General features: G+C 38.4%; 2 protein-coding genes across 4 annotated transcripts; one reads left to right on the forward strand and one right to left on the reverse strand.

The window, feature by feature from the left end:
* Positions 1-1,004: 1,004 nt before the first annotated feature.
* Positions 1,005-3,514, reverse strand: LOC111858150 (2-aminoethanethiol dioxygenase-like). Its single transcript, XM_023839631.2, has one exon. The coding sequence runs from the start codon at positions 3,254-3,256 to the stop codon at positions 2,495-2,497; it is 762 nt and encodes a 253-aa protein (XP_023695399.1). The 5' UTR covers positions 3,257-3,514; the 3' UTR covers positions 1,005-2,494.
* Positions 3,515-6,980: 3,466 nt separating this feature from the next.
* rtkn2 (rhotekin 2) lies at positions 6,981-15,846 on the forward strand. 3 transcript variants are annotated; one of them, XM_072709593.1, is made up of 13 exons: positions 6,981-7,119; positions 7,936-8,137; positions 9,279-9,472; positions 9,678-9,736; positions 9,980-10,033; positions 10,318-10,435; positions 11,164-11,364; positions 11,797-11,891; positions 12,129-12,235; positions 12,814-12,945; positions 13,756-13,921; positions 14,237-14,344; positions 14,496-15,846. In XM_072709593.1, exons 2-13 carry the CDS (start codon positions 8,003-8,005, stop codon positions 15,026-15,028), a joined length of 1,902 nt encoding a protein of 633 aa, XP_072565694.1. In that variant the 5' UTR covers positions 6,981-7,119; positions 7,936-8,002; the 3' UTR covers positions 15,029-15,846. The 3 variants fall into 3 exon arrangements, with proteins under 3 accessions (XP_072565694.1, XP_023697950.2, XP_023697958.2); XM_023842182.2 differs by lacking the exon at positions 7,936-8,137; XM_023842190.2 differs by lacking the exons at positions 6,981-7,119; positions 7,936-8,137 and adding an exon at positions 8,322-8,473.
* The last annotated feature ends 744 nt before the right edge of the window (positions 15,847-16,590 follow it).

Consider the following 16,590-nt stretch of genomic DNA (forward strand, 5'->3'; position numbering starts at 1 on the left):
CATGCTACATGCTTTGTTGATGCAATTTGCGCTAGAATACTATTTTTAACTGAATAGATACAATGTGATGAATCCTTTTCCCCCAATAATAAGTTGCACTTGAAGTTATTTGGTATTTTTGTGCAATTTCCCGTTCCATCTGTAGTAGCATTATCTATTACTAATCATCTGAAACATTTTTGTTAGATATCACACTACCAAATTAAGTCATAAAGCGAATGAGGCCATTCCCTGTGCAGACTATTCTAAAAAGGTCATGCATGTGTGTGAAGTGAGAGGAAAAAATGTTAAATTGGAGCAGAGATTTATTGGGTTTTGTGTTTGTTTGTTTGTAGGTTTTAACTGGTATTCATTGCATTGTTGGATTTGACCTTTCTGCGTTCTCCAGATTGTAATTTCAGTGATACAGTTACTGCACAGTTCACCCAAAAGAGCTGTCCATAGCGTAATAAACATAATTCAAAACCATTGTGATGATGTCAAAATAATATGTGTGTATATGTGTAACTGAATTTATAGTGTATGCACAAGTATCCCGTTATCAGAACTGTCATTTGAGAGATTTTATTTCTGATTTGTGTGTTTTGTGCGAGATCCTGCTACACAGAGGCAAATCTGGAGTACCAAATTTGGCATTGGCTAACCTGGATCAGTATACCTCAGACAATGCTGAACTGCAGATGAAAACTTCTGCCTGATGATTGCAATATGACACTTGACCTACACCACAGAACCGTCAGATCGCTGTGTTGCTACCTCCAACAGCACCCATGCATCGACGAGCTGACACACAAATGATACTTCCAAGACGAAGACACAGAAGTAGTAAAATGAGACACCAAAAATTCATAGGGGATAAACATGTATAACAGTGTGAAAGGCAATGAGCAGCATGATTGTAATCAGTGTGGGTTATTCAAAAATGAAATTTTACACATACAAAGTATTCATAATCAAAATTAATTTTTCCAATAATAATAATAATATAAACCAGCACAACATGCTGATTTGAAACTCTTTACTGAAAAAACTCAGCAAGGCAAAAAAAATGGCATTTATACCACTTCAAATGACAATTCTTGCAATAATAGCAATACAATCAAGGACATTTTATACAAATAAGGAGAAATTGTAAGAAAGAAAAAGATTACCTAGGATGACAAATACATTAATTATAAAACAAAGAAACTGATGCTCATGCATGTATAAACCTAATTACAAAAGCATATTCACATTGTGCTTCCTTGACACAACATAATCACAGCCCCTATACTTGTATGCTTATTTTTAATCACATCTCTGAAATGTGCCCATGACCGAAATAAAATTATTGCAAGACATAAAACAAACAATTGTTATCACTTCTGACAGTCAACACTAAATTGCACGATCATGGCTAAATATATAAACAATTTACATTACACATATATACACACATATGCACACTGCACTTCAAATGCAACATGCTAGTTATACTAGATTTTACATCACCTCAAGTTTATTGAAGTAAATACTTGGATAATCTGAAAAATACCCAATAAATGATGTGAAATCCTATTGCGTACACACACCTACAAAATTAAAGCCAAGACAATTTGCCTCAATTTTGAAAAAAATAAAATAAGGCTCGATTTGGGAATTCTGACCAAAGACATTGACTAAAGCCTTCACATCCTTTGAAAGTTTCAACTAGAACATGTTGTGCAGTTTATGTCATTGCTCTAATTTTATTTTTTACTTAAGGCACACCTTCCCAGAGTAAAAAAGATTTACAAGTGACAAGTGTTCTCTTAACACAAGAATTACAGCAAACTTCGTTTCATGTAAATACTGTAGAGGAAAAAATGACCTTAAAATTCCATTGTGCGAAAAATCACAACCATTTTTCCCAATCGGATAAACAATCCAAAAGGACACATTGCGATAGACTGTTCGGCACAAACCAAAATGCCTTACAAAATGTTTCAGCACAAATCAAACAGGTTGCATAAAAACCTTAAAAGTCATTTTAATAAATAATTAACTAAATGAGAAAGACTGACAAAAATTGTGGGTGCCACCCAATACATCACAATTTTGATTAACACAAACATCTGCAAAACAATTAACTTGTTTTGATTTTAAGAAATCCAAATTATTTCATTCCAAAAGCTGCAACATTTTCACTCAGTTCTCAGAATAGCAAGAAAATATATTACTTGATGTACATTAATTTTTTACAAATAAATTAGTACAGCAGGGTTATAATTTCAAGCCTTTTTAGAGAAAATCCATAAGATCAGATTCCACAAGTTAACAAGGCATGCCTAAGTGCATCATCAGATAGTAAAATTATGAAAAAAAAATGCAGGCAGATAAAGTTGAAACTGAGTTAAAACAGGAGCACAGAAATAAATATGTAAAACATTTTATTTATTAGCAATGGATTATCCTGAGTGTCCCTCTGTAGTTCCAGTAGACATACTGATTAACGATTCACTTCCATGATTTTACTTCAAAGCGAAACCTCCGGGCCGGGGTAAGATTCACCACCACACCAGAAATCTGTAGGCTGTGGAATCTCAAGCAGCCACAGTTCTTTGGGTTCCTGGGACTCTGGTTTTTTGACAGCAGTGTCAGACATGGGCTGGACAACTTTGTAATAGTGGCAGTCCCTTCCATTATCTGGATCATACGGGGGTGCCAGAATATCGAGAAAAGCAGTTGGTCCGTCCACAGCATCGACCTGGTGAAGGTTGTCTTTATGGGGAGCCAGGACGCATGCTGCACTTTCTTCAGTGTATTCTCCAACTGACCGAAACACTGCTCTCTTCAAGGAGTCCTTCTGAAAGGGTAACAGCGGTGGACTAGGCTGTGTGCTGCATGCAGCATCAACGGGACTGTCCGATTTATCGAAACAAGTAATTCTGACCTTGCCGTAAATTACTTTGAGCATGCCGTTCATTCCGGGGTGGTCGTGCAGCGGGATAGATGCCCCGGTCTTCAGCAGAAACACCCCCATGCTGAATACGTCGGTCTCACATATATGCATATAAGTCACCGGTGGGGTATGTGGTGCAGACATTGCAGAACTTTCAGCCTTTCTTGGTGTGATCTTCAGATCCGCCGCTCTGACTTCATTCATGAGGCCGTAAAGCTTACCATGGTTTTCCAAAAATGACTTGCTACTGTCCCCGACTGATGGTGGATTTTTGAATGTCACAAGAGCTTGCCTGGCGATCCTTTGTACAAGCGAAGTCATGTTGTCCCGTGGCATACTGTGGCAATTTAGCTTACTACGAAGCAGTTACCTGCACCGATGCAAGTTTTCACAAGCAAATCCTTATAAGCAAGAGGCTTCGGATTTTTTTTTACCTTGTGATATTCACTTCAAAACCCTCTCAAACGTTTTACAAAATTACAATCACTAAACTTCGCAGCGATCTGCGTCCTCCGCTACATACAAGCTATTGACTTCCACGCTTCCAGTCATGCCCCTACCCCATTCATGGACATCTGATTCACACGTACGCACCCATAGCGCTTACGTACATTACACTTTGCATTATGGGATATGAATTTTCTTAAATTGTCTATATCGATAAATGAACAAAGTTAATCAATAAAGTGACATCCTTTAATGAAAGATATGATGGTAAATTAATTCTTAACAGGTATATTCAAAAATGATTGCTTACATTAACCGTTTACTGTCTCCCTTCATGTGCATTAAATGCTAAGCAACTACAATACCCAAGTGTGTCTAAATTAATGCAAATAGCGAAGAAACCGTTCGGTGATCGACATTATTTTCTTCTTCACGTGGAGGTCTGTCTGTTTGTTATTGCCGCAGGGCAATGCTGTCTTAAATATGTTAAACGTTAAATCTTAAAAACATACATTTCTATAACCTTATGAATATTAACTTCTAAACTGCATAAATAAGCACATTTAAAACTATGTCATTCGATATGTGTTGGTCAAACGTATGTGTATATTCACCATGCACATTAAAACATTAACTGAAATCACACGTCAAAGAACTATTTAATTGAAAACACATTTGCATAGGAAACATTTGTATAGGCCTCAACAGAGAACATAAATTAATATAAATTGACAATAAAATGACTCAATGAAATAAACAGAACAATATATACTGCAGATAAAATTTTATGTTATGATCAGTTATGAAAATGCTATTGTACTTAATCTATTTAAATAAAAATATAATATAGCATGAATGACACCAAGTGGTGATTTTGAAGTATTGAATTTTTAACTTTATTTCCACTGATTTAAAACAAAAAAATAAAAATTTCACGACCATATTTATAATTTATGATGTTTAGTGGTATTCTATAAGCTTATTTTATTTCATGCAAACTTTTGTATTAAGGAAATAATTGATATAAAATTAAGTATAATTAAATTAAAAACTCAAACCTGTTTAACACATTTCCCACAAAAGAATCATATAGCGATTTTCCATAGTAAAACCAGTGAAGGCCTAGCGTTTGACCCCAGGCTTTTGCCTATTTATGACATGATACAGGTCTCACGGTTCAGAATTATGTCATTGCATCTGTTGCTTTTTAAGACTCAGTATTTCACAAATTTACTGGATGTTCAAACACACACACAACAATGATGCAATGATGCTCCACAATGATTTTATGTACAAAATTAGAAAGTTTTTCATCCTTCAAGTGGTTACATCATACTTTAAGTGGTTGTACACATAGCCTCAAAGGAGGTTGGACAATGAAACTGAAGCACCTGGTTTTAGACCATAATAATTTATTAGTATGGTGTTTGGGCCTCCTTCTGTGGCCAGTACAGCATCAGTTCATTATGAGAATGACAGGTAGAAGTCCTGCACAGCTGCCAGAGGGATTTTGAGCCATTCCTCTTGCAGAACAGTGGCCAGTTTGCTGCGTGATGCTGGTGGAGGAAAATGTTTCCTGACTTGCTCCTCCAAAACACCTCAAAGTGGCTCAATGATTTTCAAATCTGGTGCAGAATGTGGGAGATGTTCAACTTCACTTTCATCAAACTACTGTCACCAGCCTTGCTGTGTGTATTGGTGCATTATCATCTTGATGCAGGGCACTACCTTCATGGTACAGTGTTTGAACCACTGGATGAACATGGTCCTCCAGAATGGTTCAGTAGTCCTTGGCTGTGAACAAGCAGTGGGCCTAGGGAATGCCGTGACGTTGCAGCCCAAACCATCACTGATCCACCCATGTGTTGCAATCTAGGTACTTAACAGTCCAGGTTGTAAGCCTCTTTGGGGCTTCTTCACACTGTAACTCTCCTGGATGTGGGAAAGACAGTGAAGGTGGATATTTGCATTGCTGGCACTATTGAAACTGATGTTTGGCATTGGCACGAGTGACCAAAGGTTTGGCTGTAGCAGCTCGACCATGAATATTGACCCTGTGGAGCTCCCAATGGGTAGTTTTGGTGGAAACTGGAGAGTCGAAGTGCACAATTGATTCTGCAGTGAGTTGGGAGCTGTGGTTTTATTTCTTTTTGGATATAATCTGGGTTAGTACCCGGACCTCCCTTTCAGACAGCTTCCTCTTACATCCACAGTTACTCCTGCTGGATGTGGTCCGTCCTTCGTGGTGGAATACTGACATTACCCTGGATACCAAGGCTCTCGATATACCACAAAGACTTGCTGTCCTGGTCACAGATGCACCAGTGAGATGCGCACCAACAATTTATCCTCTTTTGAACTCTGATGTCTCCCATGTTGTTTGGATTGCAATATTTTATGTATAACTGTGCTAAATGAGTTTTAATAGTAAATAGAGCTAAATAAATAGGAAGTAATCGTTGAGAAAGTTAGAAATAATCATTTTCAAAATAAAATAATAATGGTGTTCATCTAACTTTGCATTTGTCAAAGAATCCTCCATTTGCAGCAATTACAGCTTCTTCCCTAAATAGTTCTTGCATAGTTTGGAACTGTGTTTGGGTCATTGTCCTGTTATAGGATGAAATTGCCTCCAATCAAGCCCCATCCACAGGGTATGGCATGGCGTTGCAAAATGAAGTGAGCCTTCCTTCTCCAAGATCCCATTTACCCAGTACAAATCTCCCACTTTACCATCACCAAAGCAGCCCCAGACCATCACACTGCCTCCACCTGGCTTGACAGATGTTGTCCAGCACTGCTCCAGTGTCTATATTTGACCTGCATCTCACAAAAGTTATTCTTTGTGATCCAAACACCTCATACTTTTATTCAGAAATCCAACAACACTTTTTTTTCCCAGTCTTCCTCTGTCCAGTGTCTGTGTTCATTTGCCCATTTCTGTCTTTTCTTTTTATTGGCCATTCTGAGATACAGTTTTCTCTTTGCAATTCTGCCTAGACGGTCAGCATCCCGGAGTTGCCTCTTCACTGTTGACGTTGAGACTGGTCTTTTACGGGCACTAATGAAGCTGCCATTTGAAGACCTATGTGGCATCTGTTTCTAAAACTACGCACTTTAATATATTTGTCCTCTCACTCAGTTAGGCACCAGGGCCTCCCTCTCCTCATCCTGTTGTGGATAGAGCCAGTTTGCGCTGCTCTGTGAAGGGAGTAGTACACAGCATTGTACAAGATCTTCAGTTTCCCAGCAATTTTTCACATGGAATAGCTTTCATTTCTCAGAACAAGAATAGACTGATGAGCTTCAGAAGAAAGTTCTTTGTTTCTCATCATTTTGAGCGTATAATCAAACCCACTGCTGCTGATGTTCCAGATACTCAACTAGTCCAAAGAAGGCCAGTTTTATTGCTTCTTTAATCTGTATTAACATAATTGCAAAAGGGTTTTCTAATGATAATTAACCTTTTAAAATGATAAACTTGCATTAGCAAACACAACATTCCACTGGAACACACGACTAATTGTTGCTGATAATGGGCCTCTGTACGCCTATGTAGATATTCCATTAAAAACAGCTGTTTCCAGCTATGATGGTCATTTACAAGATTAACAATGTCTACACGCTATTTCTAATCAATTTGATGTTATTTTAATGGACAAAAAACGTGCTTCTCTCTCTCTCTCACACACACAAACACACGGGGTACGACTGAAAGTGAGTTGATTTAAAAAAACAAGACGACAACGAGGGTAAAAGATTTAATTTCATTAAACATATTTCCAGCTGTTAAGTTATTCTGGGTTCTATTTTCCAACTATTTAAAACGAATCTTATGGTTGATTTTCATTTTTGACGTTGAATAATTAAATAATAAAATCTAATTTTTAGTGATTTACCATGATACATGACCAGCATTTCATTGATTCTTTTAATATTGAACATGATCAGTCCTTTCGGATGCCAGTCCAACACGAATGGAATTGCAAGACGACCTGCATTCGGTGATCTCAATGCAGGTTAAACGAATTGAAAACTCAATTGTCCAGTATTACAAATGACATACTGAATTTATAGCTATAGGCATACTTATAATTGTAATCAAGTATTGTTTGTTTAAAGCAGCAAAAATTGTTATTTTTGGTTAATTCGCCGACATTATATTTAACCAGATATTCAAAATACTTTGTTTCCTTGTTTATTATAACTATAGCTACCTACGAGTACAGAAACAATGTTGAAAAGTAGTATAAAACAATATTATACAATTCAAGTGTTACATTCTAGCAACTTGTTCCGTATTACACAAATAAGCTAATCGAACGAAACCACTTCGTCACAGATGGGGATAGCCGTAAATATACAGGTATCTAAAATCTTTTCAGCGACAAATATTAGGAGATGATATTTCAGATCAACTAAATACTTCTTATGCATCAGCTTTATGTCGAAAAATCGCGTGCATGTTGCCGTAATACCTGGTAAATTTAAATTTTCAAAAATGGTAGATTCCCCTTATGTTGTTTTGTCCTGCCGAACTTTCACCCCGGTCCCTGTCGTAACTGAAGGGTGGAGAAAAGCTGCCGCTAACGTATCGGCTCATTGTCTGACTGAGACTGGACGCGAACCGCAGACATGGAAGAACCGCGGGATATTCAAAACTTCCGAAGAAATGAAAGAATCAGAGCAACTGTATCGTCCTGTTCTTCACTTAATATGGAAATAAAAAGAAAGAAAATCAGACAGAGCAGTTTGTTTTTACACAATGAGGTAATTTTCTGACATTTTAAACAAGTTTAGATTAAGGGAGTGGACATACAGTCATAGTTCAACATGTAACTAGTTAAGTAACGATTGTTGTAATCATCATTATAACAGGTTGAATTCGGTAATTTGTCATAGGCATATAATTCGTTTCCTCTGTGTGTCGTATGTTATCGTGAATGGGGAGTACCAGCCTATTATACGTGATTTTGATTTTCGCCTGTTTATACACAAGTGTTGAGCGACATTTAAATCAGTTGTTGCCAATCCTGCGACAGTAAAAACAGGTATAGCTAGGTCCCCATGCTTTGGTCGTTTCGTTAAGCCTAGGTCTAAGTTAATGTACGTCTGATTAATTGTTGTCCGTAACTCACACCTCCAAGCTTGGGGGTCTGATCCCAAACGGAGTTTCTTCTGTCTGCACTTTGCATGGGGTTTCTCTGGGTGCATGAGTTAGGCGAATTGGTGTTTCTAAATTGTCTGTAGTGCATGTGTGTATCCTTTTTATCTCCTTAGGGGTGCCCCCTGTCCCATTTTCAGGGATAGACACTAGGCTCACCTGACCATGCTCTGCACAAGTGAGCTGGAAATGAAAGGATCACGTTAATAATACCAATCTCAGCTAAGGATGGGTTGTATTATATTAGCACATAACAGAGCAAATAAAAGAACGTTAGGCGTTGTACTCAAGTGGTAATAAATTTATTGGGCGGTAAAACTAATCTCACTGCTTGCAATTAACTTCAACCTTATATTGTTTGGTGTCATTTTACAAAACAAAAGCATTTGCTATACCAATACCAGATGTATAGCTTATTTGATTTTTTTTCTTTAAATAGCTTTTTCATTTTATTTTTTATTATTAAGGTGCAAGCAAGGCTTTTATTGTTTTGTAATGTATTTCTGCTGATGGCTTGGGACTTTGGTTTTTATTAAAGAAATACAGAATCTTTGAAATACTGAAAGCTGTTTTTAGTATTGAAATATGATGAGTAGAAACACACATTCATCTAGACAAGTGGTTCCTGTGTGTGCCGCTTCCATTAATATTTTTTGTCATATTATTAAAAAAGGAGGCCTTTTCCCGGCTGATGCCACCAGAAGCGGACACTTCGTTTTGCTATCGGGGTTTTTTTTCTGTTTGTAGGAAAGCAAGATTCAAGAGAAAATAGACTTTGAAATACGAATGCGTGACGGAGCATACAAGCTGTTGGGGGCCAGCACCAAGAGAGAGCAAATCTTAAGTGTTTCCAAGAACCTCCTTACATGTAATACTCGCATAAAGGCATACTTGACTGAGCTACAGAACAAGAAAGATTTGGAAACCAAGTTCACAAGAAGGTGAGTGGGATGGTTTCTAAATAGAATATATACATTGGTGTTAGTGTGGTGTTGGTTAAGCCAAATTAGTACTTACGTTGCACACGTACAATAAAACTAGTATTTGTACAATTTGGTATTTTTTATCTCACTTTTACATAATTGTAGCAGTTTATATTAACTTGCATATTAAAAAACGAAACACCTTACACCTTACATTTTTTAGATTATCAGGTCAAGCTTGCAACAATCGTCTGGCTTGCAAAGGAAAAGTTGCAATATCAGGTAAGATTATGGCAGTACATTGTACAAGTACCTTGGAATATTTAATATCTCCTTTACCCTCAGGCTTCAAGTAGTATATCCCAAATAAATGTCATTAATCCTTGGGAGACACTGGGAGTTAAATGAATTGTGACCGATCACTTTTTAAAAACAGATGAGTATTAATGTGTATTCTATTTAGCAAAAGCAGTAAGTGCTAGATATGATTTCAAAATTATATAAACATTTTTGCACTCTTTTAAGGGCTAAGAATACCGCTGCTGTGGAAAGATTCAGATCACTTCAATAACAAAGGAAGTAAGTTTGTTTGTTTATTTTGTGGCCAGTACAGCATCAGTTTGTCTTAGGTGTGACGGATACAAGTCCTGCACAGTGGCCAGAGGGATTTTCAGCCTTTTCTCTTGCAGAACAGTGGCCAGATCACTAATTGAGTTATTTTTGCATATGACCATGGCTTGCATGTTGCCCTGTTTCTTAAGAAAAGACATATAAATGGAATGATATGCTTAACAACTATGGATATTGCTCTGGTTAATATCCCTGCACATTACATATAAAATGCATATGTCTATCTTTTCTAGGTTCTCGGAAAGTTGCTGTGTTTTGCTTAATGAAAGTTGAAGCAGAAGTTTTTGACACGGAGATGGTGATTGTAGACAGATCCGTAACAGATATATGTTTTGAAGGCTTAACACTTTTGTAAGTATTGATTTTAATCAGGGGGTGGGGCAGTGGTTAGCACTGCTGCCTCACAGCAAGAAGGTCCTGGGTTCAGTCCCAGGTCCTTTCTGTGTGGAGTTCGCACACTCTCCTCGTGTTCACGTGGGTTTTCACCGGGGGCTCCGGTTTCCTCCCACGGTCCAAAAGCGTGCAGGATAGGTTGATTGGCGAGTCTAAATTGGCCCTGTGACTGTGTGCGCCCTGTGGTGTGTTGGTGCCTGCCCACGGTTGTTCCCGCCTGCGCCCATTGCTCCCGGGATTGGTTCCGGGCCCCCCCGTGACCCCAGTTGGGATTAAGTGGTTTTGGAAAATGGATGGATGGATGATTTTAATCAGGCACATACTCCTCACATAAACCTGACCTGGGTGCCTAGCCTAGTTCTATCTCATGACAAACAAAATAGAAATAGCAGCTTTCTCTGGGTACACAATCATTATGCTGGAAGTATATATTTCTGTATCATTACCATTGTTTAAAGCTGTCTTATATACTGATAGTCATGCAATAATTTGCATTGTAAACAGCTGAATTTCAAGGTGCATCATTAGTGCAATAAACTTCAGATTGTAACTACAAAGTTTGTATTTAATTCCGGGATGATTTCATGGTAGAAACCGTTTGTGTTACTTGGAACTTTGTATTCAGAGCAGTTTCATTTGCAGTAAAGTTGCATTGTTTCATAATCTCACAATTTCTTCTATTGCAGTAATGAGGCCAGGCCCCATTTTGACTTGTCTCTGGAGATTTACAGCTGTAATATGGAAGAAGAAAGATCCTTGATGAACACACCTAAAAAATTAGCCAGAAAATTTCGTACATCATTTGGCAAATCAACGGGGAAAAGAGCATGCCATCTGGTGGAAGGCGCTGATCCTGAAACATTCCTGCAGTACAACCCAATACCCCCGTAAGAAACCCCTCCCTTCATGCCCTGTGACTTGTAATTATTGCTTCTAGAATATCCTTGTATTTACAGTTATTTTGATTTAACATGCTTCTTTGTCCAAAGTAATGTGCAGGTAAGGCAAATAGCACATTCATTGGTTTTTGTTTTATGGCATTATATTCAAAAACAGTCTTAATTCATTAATTCTGTGTTCTGTACCTATTGTTAACAGTTCTACATAACTGCTAGACTAGCTAGTAAAATTCCTGCTTTTGCAAATTCCATTGTATTGCTAAGGCAGGCAAATTTGATCACGCTGTCAGGGAACAAGTAATGGACGGGAAGTTTGCTTTGTTTACATTCTTGTCTGTAAATGAGAAATCACTGCTGATTCAGTTAATGCACTAATTCCGTGTGAGATCTGATGGAGTCCATTTCATGCTTGCATTCTAGGGATGCCAGTTACAGCCTGCTGGCCTACGCCACGCTGCACTTGGAACAGGCAGAAGGCACTTTTCAGTCACACTCGCTGGTAGTCATGCAGAATGGTGAGATGTTTGCTGGTTCCTTTAATTATGAGCTGAACTTTGCACTCTAGGAGCAATGATAAAGTATACAATGGCATTTATATGAAGTACATTTATGATTTTATTGGATTTAGATATAACTATACATACAGTAAATTTTTACATAAAACAAATATAGATATACGTAAAATGTTTTCTTAAGTGTTATGGACTTCAACGTATATATATATATATATCTGCTATGTATATCTTTATCAGAGGAATCCTCCTCCTGGTTGCCTTTGTATGGAAATTTGTGCTGCCGATTAGTCGCGCAGCCGGACTGCATGACCCAACCAATGATGAGCGGCTTCTTGAGTCAGCAGGTAAAACCCTTCCATTGGCTATTGTGAAGCTCGCTTCCCCAAGACCACCTGCCCCTGCACTTTTCACCGCCTGCAGTAGAGTTGGATGCCGTACGGACAGGAAATAACAGTTCATCTGGTCAATGGGAAGTGGCTGTTAATTTATTTCAGCTCTTCCCCTCCACCCTCCATACAACAACATTTCCACTGGAACTCCCTACCTCTTCATTTTAACCATCTCCACATACTTATACAACATATGCAAGACTACTGGCATTCTTTCACAATATTTTGTTTGACAGATTCTTTACTGTGGGCGAAAGACAGGATAATTGGGCCAGTTATTATAAACAACCTGCTACTGTACTTAGCAGTTCCCTTATTTACAATTTTGAACAATGCTCACAGCTTTTTTTTCTCACGCCCCTCTCTGGGGCTTACAGCCCATTTCCCGATGTTGTTGTTTTCTGTCGTCTCTGCTTTCTTGACCCTCTCCAGGTGACTTTCCTTTTAAAATCCAAGACAGAAAGCTGTGTGCTCTCTTTGCCCAGTATTATTGTCTAGTGACTTACGAAAGGGACCCGTTTCCACCTTTGCAGCAAAACATTGACGGGGCCGTCAGATGTTGCGACTTCTTCTGCGTGCTTAAAGCCGCTAATCTATCTTGCTACTATACCCCAGAGGAAATTGAGGCCAAAGTGGAACCTTCACTTGTCATTCCTGTCAACAAGGTAAATGTAAGACCATGCACATTGCATTACAGGCGGACCAGCTGCCGTTACTTGTACTTTGGACTGTAATACCAAACCTACTTGCTTTTTGTATGTATTTGCATTTATGCCGATGAGCCAAAACATTATGAATAGCCCCATGTGAAGTGAATAATAAAACACAACAGTGCTTGATGTCGTCACACGACACCCATGTAATTATCAAAATTATGTGCAGTATGTGTCACTGTTGCTTTGTACCAGACATGATAGATTTTGTTCACATCTTGGCCTCATTCCACCCTATCGACTCTTCAGGACCACTCAGTAGGTGCTCTCACAGGTCACTGTGATCACCCCCCGCACGTCTTGCCATTTTTAGAGACGCTCTGACCCAGTGGTCTGGCCATAATGATTTGGCCCCTGTCATAGTCACTCAGATATTTATCCCTGGCTATTTTTTCTACATTCAACGTGTCCACTATGAGTACTGCGAATGTTCGTTTACCATCTAATATATCCCAGACCTTGACACGCATAATAGTCAATATTATTTGCTTCACATAGGGGTGGTCGTAATATTGTGGCTCATTTGTGTTCCATAAATGCTGACCATATGATTCTCTGTAAGCAGATGGGGATTTTATCAAATGAATTATGTAGGTGATGTAATGAGTTAATTGTAGTAGCCCTTTGCAAAAGTGGAATTTATCAATGAGTACTAGGTTTATTGAAGTGGGGCATAGAATTAAAGCAGATGGATAATTAGTCCTAATTGTTTTAAAGAGAAGGACAAAGGAAAGGGAAGTTAAAATTCCATTCTTTATACAGGAGACCAGGATACGCATGGTACCAAAGGAACTGCAGAAAAGGCCCAACCACTTGGTAATTATCAACCCAGTTGTTGAAGAAGCTGAGACGTACATATTTACAGCAGAGAACAAAGAGGACTTGGAGAAATGGATGGAGGCTTTCCAGCAGCACTTCTATGACCAAGGTGAGTGACTTGAGTAACTGTAGAGCTATAAAAATAGCTGCAAGCTTTTACAAAAATCAGAAGAGCATGTACTACTGAAATCAAACGATGATCCACAATAAGCCACTGCTAATATTGACTAAAGGTGATATACTTCTCATGGCACAAATCCACAGTAAAAGGGCAAAATACATCAATTTGCTGGTTCTGTTCAGTTTGAGATTTATTTAGCATTATGTTATTTACTCAACTTGGCCCTTGCTAACATAATTGCTCGATGGTACGTCACGGTGCTCTGTATGACGACACTGCCAAGACACGCATTTTCATTTTCAGACCAATGGCGGCACTGTTGTAATGAACTCTTGGAAATTGATATCGCATCTCCGAGGAAACCTCCACTCTTCCTGACAAAACCTGCTGAATCAGTCTACAATGACCTCAGTGAGTGCATTTCACGTGCAGCATGCTATACCTGTGAAAGAAGAACTAAAAATTTTGTTAATATAGCAGATTGTCTTGCTGTGAAGCTATATGTTTTTGTTTTATTGATGTTCCTGATATGGGTATTTTTATTGCACTGTTCAATCTGCAGGTATCAGCTCCCCCAGTAAGTTTGAGAGCTTGACTGATATTATCCACAATAAAATCGAGGAAACAGGAGGCCGCTTCCTCATTGATCAGGAGAAGGAGACAGAGCCACCTCACTGGGCTGCCCTATTTGAGGGTTCCTGCCCCATGGTGGTGCAGAAGACTGTGCTGTCTCCAGGCAAAGAGAGCCAACCCAGTCCCAAAATCATCAAGAAGCGCCGTGCCCCACCCCCGCCGCCTGGCAAGGAGCCATTTGCGCTGGGCCGCTGCAGCAGTCATCAGTTAGAGAAGGAGAACTCCAGAAAGAAGCCCTGGACACGAACAGGCAGGCCATCCCTGGATAACAAATTCTCTGCTATCATCCAGCAGCTGCAGAAGAACCAAGAACCTGCTCGCAAAACAGCCCCCCTTGGTCTTATAGGTATAGTGGAGCAGGATTGTGAGAACCAGATACCTGACCACCTCTCAAGACCTGTGCCAGCTCCACGCCAGAGACTCAGGTCCTTCAGGGAGAAGATGAACCACAAAGATTGGTGACTAACTTAAGAAGCACAAGAACCCTGGCCATACCTTGGTGATAGATCCAGGTAGTTTCATATCTGTCCTGCTTTAGCCTTTCTATTTTAATGTTTTTTTTGTTGTTGATCATGTAAATGGTGTACATGATGAAAAATCTTCAGAATTAGTCTGTTAGACCATACAATACTACACCGCAGTATATTACTAGGGGATCTATTTTCTTTATAGGTAGTTTTGTTGTTTTATGGTAAATGTTTACTGTTTATAGCATAAACTGAAATCATACACAGATTAAGTAGCATATCATTGCCTTAAGTGTAGACTGTAAACCAAAAAGTTTAGTAATAAAGGGTTTTGTCACAGAACTGAAACTGCTAATCTCTTTCCAGTTTATGTAACATTTCCTCTGAAATTCAGAAGCTTTTACACAAAGTATATCTTTACTGTCCTAAGAATTATTTTTCTCTGGCACTGTGAGTCCGTGGTTTTACAGTGGTGATGCAGAATACTTTACATATGTACTCATTACAAATGAGCTTGTTTACTGGAAATTATTGCTTGTTTTTAGCAAGTCTAGTCATGGTTTATTATGGGCACAGAAAGAACAGAATGTGACATAGTGGATGTTTAAAAGCATTCTGTACAATTAACTCTTTCTTCATGTGAACAGACAGCAGTATACACCTTTTACAAGCCAGTAATTTAAATATGAACATCTCCAATATGAACATTCCTTCAGTGTGTATTGCAAATTTTTGTTTGGAGTGAAAGTGCTTTTCTCAATGCATTTTAATGTTTCTTGGCTATAAATATCAATAAAAACCATTGGAGCCCCATTTCAGGGACCTGAACAGCCCTCATTTAAACACCTTGTGAAACTTAGTATGACTTTTGCAGAAAACGCTGATCGTCACAGAGATGGTATTTCTGACAACAATGCATTTTCCATTTGTGATGACTGTTGATGATCTTCATTTGTGATGAAGTGTTTCCTGACCAGTAGATTCCTGCTGATCTCATTTTTCTTGTCAGCGAAGTTTTACTTCCATATCCTAATATTCTGTCAACTTATATCAATCAAAATTGATAATACAGTGGAAACTGCGTACAGTGATCACATCTGTCTGGGTGAAATTGATCACTATAAGCGGATCATTATTATAAACGATTTTCTTTGTCTCAGGCAGATTACCATCCAGTTGACATTTGTATATTTACTACATGAATACAACTGCTTCAAATGCTTTTCAAAATACAGTATTGTACAAATTAAATAAGGAACTGTGTGTAATTTAAATACGCTATAATAGTCCAGTACTGTACATAAAATATAGCTGCTTATAGTTTCATTGCTGCATCTCATTTTTTCTGTATGTTGTCGTGTAAAAGAACACAAAATGAACACTGTAAGCGGACTACTTGATTGCTATAAGCAAATTATTTAAATGGAATTTGCACAGGCATGATTTTGTCCCAAGCTTTTTGATCCATATAAGCAGTTGATCACTATAACCGTGATCACTATAAGCGGTTTCCACTGTACTTGGGGAAACGCAACTTGGCTCTTACAGACTGTTTGC

Source organism: Paramormyrops kingsleyae, chromosome 3, assembly GCF_048594095.1.
Source record: "Paramormyrops kingsleyae isolate MSU_618 chromosome 3, PKINGS_0.4, whole genome shotgun sequence".
NCBI lineage: Eukaryota > Metazoa > Chordata > Actinopteri > Osteoglossiformes > Mormyridae > Paramormyrops > Paramormyrops kingsleyae.